This window comes from Sinocyclocheilus anshuiensis, unplaced genomic scaffold (genome assembly GCF_001515605.1).
Source record: "Sinocyclocheilus anshuiensis isolate Anshui unplaced genomic scaffold, SAMN03320099.WGS_v1.1 scaffold49, whole genome shotgun sequence".
Taxonomy (NCBI): Eukaryota; Metazoa; Chordata; class Actinopteri; order Cypriniformes; family Cyprinidae; genus Sinocyclocheilus; species Sinocyclocheilus anshuiensis.
In genome coordinates, this window is record NW_015539863.1 from 1,772,430 (window position 1) to 1,782,470 (window position 10,041).

Here is a 10,041-nt window from a genome sequence, read left to right on the forward strand (position 1 = left end):
TGAAAAAATATATTACATACTATTTAATAAAACTGTATAAATTAAATTATCTAATTTACAAGTGTCATGTTTGTGATTGTATTCATATAGCTTCTGACTTTTAAATCAAAACAGACTCCTAATTTTATTACACCAATTACTGCTTTATTCAGAAACACAATTATCTTAATGTTATTTGTGTATTTTACTTTCATTCTATTACAAGTTGGCCAACAGCGCCCCCTAAGTAAATGAAATGCCTTACCAGACGTGCATTGGGAGGCTGCCGCACCAGACGCGTCATTCTGCATGTACAAATTAAAATGCAGTGATCCAAAACATTGAAACTGTTGACGTGATCTTATCGCTAACACACCCAGAGCACATGTGAGCTATTCGTCTTATAGGAAAGGCATATTGGCATAATGTTTTAAAATCGGCAGATGCCGATGTTTACATTTTAAGCCTTTATCGGCCGATTCCGATAACGTTCCAATAATATCATGCATCCCTAGTTGAAATATCCTGTTACTCATGTTGTTCCAAATCAAAGACTTTTCCTCATCTTTGCAACTCAAAGGAAAAAAATTTTAATGCAATCTGAGATTTCTGTCCCTTCGTTGAAAATCCGTTCACTGAAAACTTTGATGCTTGTGATCCATTTGAACCTAGCTATTTAATCCAAGACTTCTCAAGAGACACAATCACTTTATATGATTAACAGATTTAATTTAGGCTTTTATTCACTTATAAACATTGATTAATGCACATACATAGTGCACATAAAATATGATAAACTGAAGCACAAATGTGCTTATTTGTCATGCAAGCATGTTTAAGCTTCCGCAAGAACCAATGAGGTTTGTTTTCATGCATAAAGGAAGTCAGAAATTAGCGCACCAGTTTAAATACGTTTTCCTTTATATCCAGTTATGTATCTCTTTCTCTTTTTGGTCCCCACAGAAAATAGACGCCCAAGCGATCGAGGAATTCTACGGTCTGACATCGGACATCTCCAAAAACTCTGAATCAGGGTATATACTCTTCTACCAGTCTAGAGACTGAGCCGGCAAGAGTGACTGACAGAATGGGAGGGTGTGATTTGTGAGAGACAGGATCAGGCAGATAGGGAGGCTTGGGCTTTGTTGACACAGCTCGGCCTCCTGCTCCATCCCCTCTCAGTCAAGTCCCTTTTCATCCAGGCTTATCAGTGGAGCTTGCACCAGAGCGTCAGTCAGGCCCCAGACAGGAGCAGTTGATGCCAGAGTGACCTGGACACAACACAGTAATCACCAGGCAGAAGTAATCGCCGTCTGGTTCGCCGTCGTCTCACTCGCCTGCTTTGTGTTGCTCAGCACACACAAAAACGCACATATACACATGTGAAATGAGCTACACATACGTCTTGATGGCCTGAGAATGGACACTGTACAAACTTTTTTTTCCCCCACCAGACACAGTAACAAGGTTCATTTCGATAATCTGGTTCACTTTACATTCGCTGGGTGGTGTGTCATGATTTGTGCTTTGGCACAATGTCACGATCAGTCCAGAAAGCCGCATGGCGGTTCTTCACCCTCAGATGTTCATCTGCAGTGTCAAGCGTGACACATCATGCTACATCCACGTTAACCAGCTAGTTATAAATGTGTTGTATGCCGAACCAGTAGCTCATGTTGCCATTGTAGTAGAGCTGCTCCACCTGAATGGATAAACCTGACCAGGTTTAAATTGGCTTAAAGGGGATGAGCATATTTTGTGTCGAGAACTTGACAAGTGATTTCATGTAGGGCCTGTGGATTGATGGGTGCTCTGCTCTTTTAAGCAGAGAGGATTGTGGATACCAGAGTAGTGCTTGTATTACGGATGTAGCTTGGCTTAAGAATGCTCTTTCAGTATTCAATGAATGTAAAACATTCTGCCAGTTCTTGTGCACTGCAAGTGAGTGTACAGCTTGATTGTGTCATATAGTGCACACTTAATAGTGCACTAACTGTAAAGCGTAACAGATGGAGATAGAAATTAGGGCTTTATATTATTCTGAATATAAGTTAAAGCTCATAAATGCCTATCGTATTGAAACCAAAAGCTGCACACATTTCCAGTCATGTTTTATTAACACTGTGGCGCTGTGAGATTGTCTGAAATGAATGTGGACTCATTCAGTTTAGCCATTAAACAGTAGAAATGTTGGATAATTCAAACATAATGTGGCTCTGCACTCCATTATAAAGTCTCCTGATTCATTAAGCCGATTGAATGGGCTGCATCTATTCTGTTTAATCTCAGTAACTCTTCTCTAGATCTCTTATCGTCTCCTCTGCCCTCTTAATTAATAACGTTTGAACTCAGTATAGACCTAGATGGGAAGTGAAGCACAGCCAATGCCGAAGTGCAGTCTTGGATCTGTCTGTAAATGTCGGGTTTAAGCTGTGACTTGGCTTAGTAATAGTTAGATTGGTTAAGGGGACTCAGTAAAGGATTGTTTCTAGTTTGTGATGTTGCACGGCCAGAAGGATGAGCCACTTCTCCCAGTTCACTCATAGCTAGTAAATATTTACAAGACAACTAGACCACCCTGCAATTAGTCAAGATTTATATGCAAAAGAAAAAAACACACCCAACAAGAATTAGGTATTGAGGTCTTGTAAGGCGAAAAGCACATGATAGCGAGGTACCGCAGTAAAATATTCCAGTTTTGCTTGAAAGAGTTTCAAACACACAGTTGCCTAGCCTGTTGTCCTAATCTACTTCTCTCCCAACCCAATAGTTTTGACAAAAATGGAAAAGGTGGTCGTTTTTTTTTTTCATTTCAGGTTTCCTTTGTAAACTACACTGGTTTTATTTGATTGTTGGTTTGACAAAAATGCGCTTTAATCTGTGAGGGGTCAAAACTGACAGTGCTGCTGATTATTATTCCATTCATCCTGTAAAGTCTACTTGGTATCAATGCATGTGTGGTATAACAACTCTTGACATTGTTATAAAGCATGTATAAAGGTCTTATAAACAAGACAGCACAATGTCTATAAAGAGGTTTAAGCTTCTCGCTGGTCAGTTAACCTGCTGGCATTGAGTGTCTTAAGTAGACTGAGCTATATGTTGAAATAAACTGACATATGGTGCCATGCCATGTAAATTACACATTTACACATGCTATGTAAGAGTGTTTGTAGATGTGTTGTCATCATCACAGTTGAATTAAGGCTTGTCCAAGCTGAGTTAACTGGATATTTTATTTTTGAAATTGGCTTGTGATCTAATAGTTACGGGGGAAGGAATGCTTCTTTTATTTGGGCTCTTTTATTTCATGATTTTATTTGTGTAATTATAAATGTTATATTAACTTTTCTTTGACATTCTCATTTTTATACATTTGCTAATTTGTTCCTTATTTGGACACCAGGTCTGTTGTATGTTATGTGAAGAGAGAGTTGAAACAAAAATGTAAGGGTGATAATGTTGGAATTACCAGATTAATGCTGCAATCTTGAGAATCAGTTAATGCACTGATCACAGTAAGGCACCCTGAGTGTTTTGGCATTAGCAGACAGACATAAAATACATCAAAACATGAGACAAACACAAGCTAATGCTACGTCATGCTAACGTTAGTTGTGTTTCATCCGCCCCTTCCCATAACATTGTAATAATGTTTATTCCATACTGGGCTTGAAAAAAAAGTGCACTTTCGATAAAGCAATGTACAAATTGTAAACCAGGTAAATAATCTGGTTTTGGAGTGGAGTGGACAGCGTGGATGAAAGATGGGACTGGATCACCCTGTCCCAAATAAAAACAAACAAAAACACATCAACCATTTCCAGGGGGTTCATATGGTCTCCGTTTCTTTATGATGTCAATAAACTGGGCAACACCCATGTGGTTTGCAGCAATCATAGCTTGTGCCATCATGGAACAACTTTCTAGAAGGTACATTTTCACAAAAATATAATTTGCAAACGCCTGAAGTAAATAACAAGCTGGTCCTGTTTAGTAACGTTCATGCTTCACTGTTTAGAGACTGAAAACGTCATGGCAAGGTGCATTCAGTAGTTTGATGTTAATTTAAAAACTTTTGCGTGTGTGAGTGTTTGTTTGTGGTCATTCTAATGCTGTACATGCACATAAGACTGAACCTTTTCTCAAAAAAAAAGAAAAAATTAAAGGAGGGGGTACAGCTATCACCAGTTGGGCTTACTGGACATGTGCACATCAATATTGCATCATTTTTGAACAATTAATGACTGTATTTGCATTATTGTAAACTTAGGGTTGGGGTAGGTGTAGACCTTAAAGGGTTAGTTCACCCAAAAATGAAAATTAGCTTGTGTTTTACTCACCCTCGAGGCATCCTAGGTGTATATGACTTTGTTCTTTAAGACGAATCCAGTCGGAATTATATAAAAAATTGTCCTGGCTATTCCAAGCTCTATCATTGCATCACCGGGTGTTGCAGTTGAAAAGTCCACAAGTCGTCAAATAAAGCGCACGCTTCCATAACAAAACGTGCCTCACACGGCTCCGGGGGGTGAATAAAGACCTCCTGTAGTGAATCCATGCGTCTTTGTAAGAAAAATATCCATATTTCAAACGTAATAAACACTTTTCTCTCACTTCCGGGTATCTGTCATATGCGGAAGCCGTATGTGCAGCGCGCGGGCCTCTGAGATGTGCTAGTCTCGTGAGTTTGTTAACAGGAGCAAAGGAAGCAAAGTTTCCTTACTTTAGCAAAGGAAAACCAGTCTCCTCTTGGTTTATATCGAAATCCTCTTTTTCTTTGCAAATCCTTGGTTTGTACTTCTCTCTCTCTCTCTCTCTCTGGTTTTATTGGCGGGTCGCAACCAACTTGTTCAGGTGCATACCGCCACCTACTGTACCGGGGTGTGCAACTTCAGGGCTTCATGTACTTAGCATGGTTATAAAAAAAATAAATAAAAAAAATTCCCATTTCCTATATGCTGTGCTCTAACCCTGTATCTTTAAGAAAATTAAAGAGAGCCTTGCTACATTCCCACATTTTCTCATCTGCCCCCAAAATCCCCTTCAAACTCCATTCTTGTTCCAACTCATATATCTTATCTTGCAAGATCCTCCTTTCTGCATTATATTTTTTACACCTCATAATGATATGCTCCACATTTTCTGGAACATTACAGTCATCACAATTATTGGATGAAAGTGTACCCCTTCTCTTTTGAATGTTCTCTTTTGATGAAAGTGTACCCCTTCTCAAGTTGCTTCTCTTTTGTTGGGCAGATAAGGGAATGAATAATTATGTAGAGCGCTCTGTAAAACTCACTTGTATCGTCGAGACGATCATGGTGATCCACATTGATAAATGGCAGTGCATTGTGTAACACCATTGTGGTAACATTATCAGTATTTAAAAGTAGTGAAGCTTAGCTAATGCTAGACAAAGTAGTACTGAATGCACGTTTAAAATGATTACATACTTTGAAGATTATTTAAAAATGATTAGATAAAATCATGATAAAAATAAAGTAAAAAAATGATGTATTGGAAATGAGTAGAGAAACTACCTTGATCTTCAGCTTGTGCTCAAAGAAGGCCTGGCTCCAACTCAATCAATAGATATTTTGTACTTTCTGCCACTAGAAATGGCAGTGCTCTCTCTGAATAGTTTAATTCTTATTGAAGGAAATCCTGCTTTTTAACCAATCCCAACAGAGTCCAGCATTTATAGAGGTAATTCAAATATTTAGACAGGATCTATTTAACTTCAACTTTAATGTCAATGTAATGTTGACACCAGTAAATATCACCCCCTTGTGGCTCAGGGATGCCATGAGTTCAGAGCATGTACTCCAAGTTATCAAAATATCTTATTCTTCCAAAAACATCTTCCATTTCACTTAATTTTTTTCAGACTGTGAATGGTCGTTGAAGAAGTTTTGCAGCGAAGGGCTTCTTCTGACAACAGGTATCTGAAAAGCAACATGTACAACATTTAAGGGTACAAATTCATTTAGTCCAGATAAAAAGATGTAATATAAACACTTTATTTAAAAAATATAATGCGTTACTATATGTAAAATATTCTGTAATGGTAAATACCAAGCCTCAGCCAGCTGCCACTATATCATAAAAATAGCCAGATGGGGAACTTCAGAAAGCTTCAATGCTAATGTAAACAAATATAAGAGATTTCAGCCTTTGAAATGTGGACTATTTTGACATTTTCAGTGCCCGCTGAGTTCATGTTGAGGATTCATGTATATATAAAAGCTGCTTTCTATTTAGAGAGGTTTATAACAGTTTATGCTATATTTACATTCTATAGTCACAGGTCTGTATCTTGATAAAATACACTGTTCTGGCAGGTTTATAATGATTCTTTTGATAATCTAATGTGTTCTGAAAAACCGTCTTGTTCTAGAGGAGTGGGGTTATTTAAGATTATATTATATAAACAGTATAGCATCCACAGATACATTATTTCTGTGTGTGTATCTACTGCCAGTTCTCTCTCTACAATTTTACGGGTCCACACTCAACCCCCACACTACAACTGTTCACCTAGGAGTCAAACTATAGTCTCTGAGCCTGACACCTTGCCAGTGAAAAAGTCCCAGAAGTTGCTTGGCGGTTTGCTGTCATCTGACATCGTGGACGAGGCGTTGGAGCTCTGTCGTACCCAGATGCCTCTCTCTCTAGGACTCTGTGGTTGAGAACCGCTGTCCTGCCGTCCCAGACTGAAATGTAGGCGCTCCTCTGAGCATGTGTGCCTTGAACTGCCTTGCCTCTGCTCCTGGAGCTCTCGCTCTTCACTCTGGGCATATGAGGAGGACTGGGACAGACTCATCAGGTTGTGGTGGGAATGAAACTGTCTCATTTTACCAATGGATTTGGGTGGGACCTCAGAGGAACCTGTTGTAGACACACACACATGTACGGAATATACATATAATAAAAGGTTGCATTTATTTACACATATTTACACATGTTGCTGTGAATTGATAATTGAAAGTGACAGTAAAGGCATTTATAATGCTACAAAAGGTTTCTATTTCAAATAAATGGTGTTCTTTTGGTTCTATTCATCAAAGAATCCTGAAAAAAAAAGTGTGCATTCCCTTCAAAAACAAAAGTAATCCACTGTGTCTTCAGCGGCTCAGATGTCAAGAGTAAATGACGACTGCTATGTTCCTTATTACATCCAACAACAAAACACCTCAGTCTCTAAAGAGCCATTCTTGTCTACCACTGCTCCGGCGGTGAAACAATGGTGGACTGATGACAGCTCACTCAGGGCGGGTCCAAGGTAAAACGCTAATGTCAATCAACAATCATGGGAGGGGCCTGGGTCTGTGTGACATCACACAGCCAAGAAGCTGAGAACGGCTTGATTTGAGAAGGGATATTTATAGGCATTTACAAAAAACACTGAGTTGATTTTTATCATTATAGGGTGGATGTGTACGAACACTGCCAACACACATTTATGTTCAAACAACATGTAAAAGTGAATTTTGCATCCGATGACCCCTTTAAGTTTGAACCACTGATGTCACATGGACCATTTTTAATGCTGTCCTTACTACCTTTTGGGACTTGAACATGGTAATTCCCATTGCTGTCTATGGAGGGTCAGAAAGCTCTCGGATTTCATCAAAAATATCTTCATTTGTGTTCAGAAGATGAACGAAGGTCTTAGAGGTTTGGAATGACATGAGGGTGCGTAATTAATGACAGAATTTTTGGGTGAACTAACCCTTTAAGCAACATAGCTGTTTTCAACATTGGCATTTGGCAATGATAAAAAGAATGCTTCTTGAGCACCAAATCAGTATATAAGAATGATTTCTGAAGGATCATGTGACACTGAAGACTGGAATAATGCCTGCTGAAAATTCACAGGAATAAATGACGTTAAATATAATAAAATTAAAAAAACGTCTATTTTAAATTGTAATATTTCACAGTATCACTGTTATTCCATCAGAGAAATGCAGCCTCAGTGAGCATAAAAGCATAAAACATCTTATCGACCTCAATTTTCAAATCGTAGAGGAGATATAATTACATAATTACATCTCTAAAAAGCAGGTAATATATATTATTACTAGTCTAACTACTGCATCATTGTGAAGAACGCTGTACTACTCACGTTTCCTGTTGGTGTTAAGATGAAGAACATTGAGGAAGACCTCACTGCTCAGACTTCCTATCGCAGATGTCTGTGGGTAAAGAGGACACAGTGGCTCCAGGGATGAAAGGTCATCACTGGACTGACCCACAGAGTGCAGAGATGCCTGTGTGTCCCTCCTTCCACCGGAGTCCGTCTCCATCTTCAGGCTGCTACTACTGCTGTCACAATGGAGAGATGCATATTAGTGTTTGGACAGTAGCAATTATTGTGGTTTCGCCTCTGTAATCAGGCACATTAAACATGAGGTTAATTAAAATGGCAGCCTTTAATTTAGGGTAATTAACCCATTAAACATGTAAACATAACCCTTTTTAAAGTGTCTTTGAATAGACAAAGATAAAGAATGCAATTGTATCTAAAATTCTTAAGGTTAAATTACATTATTGAAACCGTATATTTTACATTCATTGTAAAATATGCATATGTATATAGTATATGTCTAACAAATATTTATGCATATATATATGCTTGCCACAAAATCATGATCCTAAACTTTATCCCCATAACAAAATGTAATTTGTTTAGACATTGGTTCATCTTTTATGAATCATAAAAATATTGGTGTACGGGAAGCCGTGATCCTGAGATTGTAGTGCCGTGACTTTTTAAAAGCTTATTTCAAAGCTGTGCTATAAATGAATTGTGCTCATAAACAGCTGTCGAGATAGTGGAGGCTTGGACTTGGAAACAGTATTCAGCAACTTTATAAGTGCAGTGTTTCATGGGAGTGGGTGGGCACAAAGAAGCTATTTTGAAGTGATTTGCTTGTCCAACTGGTGGAGATTTGTAGAATCAAGGGTAATATGGTTTTTCCACGAAGAATTCCACAGTTAAACAAAAATAATGCACACCGATGGCAATTACGTAACAATCTTGTGTCTTTAAAAGTTACAATTGAAGAAAAAAATCACCTTTGGAGAAAATCTGAGTGTCTCACTTTTCAAATAAAATCCCATATTCCCACATATTCGTTATATATGATTCTTGTATTAGATGAGTATTATCAGTCAGAAAGCCGACCTGAGTTTCCTGCGCAGCAGATAGTCAATGACATCAGGGTCTGTCTGAATGAGGCTCATGAGCACCTCCTGCTGCAGCTCAGCAGACACCTGCAGATGAAATAAAAGCACTCACTCAGCTAATGCTCCCTCTATTAGAATATGAATACTTAATGGAAAGAATTTAACAAAGTCATCTTTCAAGCTCTGTGCATACAAAGTTATAATATATGTATCATAAGCAGGCCTAAGATTTTATCCATTGTTTTTTCCCCAAAAAATAACTAGTTTATCCAGAAATGAAAATTCTTTCCTCATTTACACACATGACTTTCTTACATGGAACACAAAAGAAGAAACTGTGTGCTGGTGGCCTTTTAAATGTGAAAGCTTCAGTCTCCATAGCATGGAAAAGAGCAGAGAAACAAGGTTCAACATTTCTCCTTTTGTGCTCCATATAGACAAAAGAAAGTCTTAAGTGTTTGGAATATCATTTTAAATTTTTTTTTAAATGACCTTTTCATTGAATGGTTTTCACTCTCTAGTGTCTATCATTCCGCAGCTCTCACCGTGAAGAGATGTTGGTGGTTCTGGATGAGCATCAGGGTGACGGAGATGACAGCAGTGCTGTCTTCTATGCCCAGAGCTTGAGGGCTGAGCTCTCTCTCTGATCCTCTCTCTTTCTGAAGGAGATTGGGCCCAAAGATCACTGCCAGGTTTGCTGCCGTCATCTTATTACCTGAGATCTAATCACAACACCAATTTAAAAACAGGTCCGAATTTTGATTTGATTTTAAACATTTGATTGCACCATTTGTGACAGTCTTTTGTGGTCGGCCTGATTCCATTGCATTCATTATTTGTAGTGCGCCAGCCACCCAATAGCAATAA

At 38.4% G+C, this 10,041-nt stretch overlaps 2 protein-coding genes across 4 annotated transcripts in view; one reads left to right on the top strand and one right to left on the bottom strand.

The window, feature by feature from the left end:
• LOC107684956 (ubiquitin carboxyl-terminal hydrolase 12-like) overlaps nucleotides 1–6,532 on the top strand; it is a 17,389-nt gene extending 10,857 nt beyond the window's left edge. Inside the window, exons 9-10 of one of the 2 annotated variants that reach the window (XM_016481351.1) lie at nucleotides 5,870–5,923; nucleotides 6,464–6,532. In XM_016481351.1, the coding sequence (XP_016336837.1) occupies nucleotides 5,870–5,887 (18 nt within the window). In that variant the 3' untranslated portion in view covers nucleotides 5,888–5,923; nucleotides 6,464–6,532. Of the gene's footprint in view, nucleotides 1–942; nucleotides 1,804–5,869; nucleotides 5,924–6,463 lie in introns of those variants that run through there. The other variant, XM_016481350.1, reaches the window with a different exon arrangement.
• Nucleotides 5,219–9,915, bottom strand: LOC107684957 (rho GTPase-activating protein 6-like). 2 transcript variants are annotated; one of them, XM_016481353.1, is made up of 5 exons: nucleotides 9,720–9,915; nucleotides 9,173–9,261; nucleotides 8,111–8,307; nucleotides 6,554–6,870; nucleotides 5,219–5,927 (listed from the first exon to the last, which is right to left on the bottom strand). In XM_016481353.1, exons 1-5 carry the CDS (start codon nucleotides 9,879–9,881, stop codon nucleotides 5,856–5,858), a joined length of 837 nt encoding a protein of 278 aa, XP_016336839.1. In that variant the 5' UTR covers nucleotides 9,882–9,915; the 3' UTR covers nucleotides 5,219–5,855. The 2 variants fall into 2 exon arrangements, with proteins under 2 accessions (XP_016336839.1, XP_016336838.1); XM_016481352.1 differs by having other exon boundaries at nucleotides 8,111–8,310.
• Nucleotides 9,916–10,041: the final 126 nt, after the last annotated feature.

Coding starts and splice junctions, on each gene's coding strand:
- LOC107684957 (XM_016481352.1), bottom strand. CDS start 9,881: ATGACGGCAGCAAACCTGGCAGTGATCTTTGGGCCCAATCTCCTTCAG. Junction 9,262..9,719: donor ACCACCAACATCTCTTCACG/GTGAGAGCTGCG, acceptor TTTCATCTGCAG/GTGTCTGCTGAGCTGCAGCA. Junction 6,871..8,110: donor TCTTAACACCAACAGGAAAC/GTGAGTAGTACA, acceptor TGTCTACAACAG/GTTCCTCTGAGGTCCCACCC.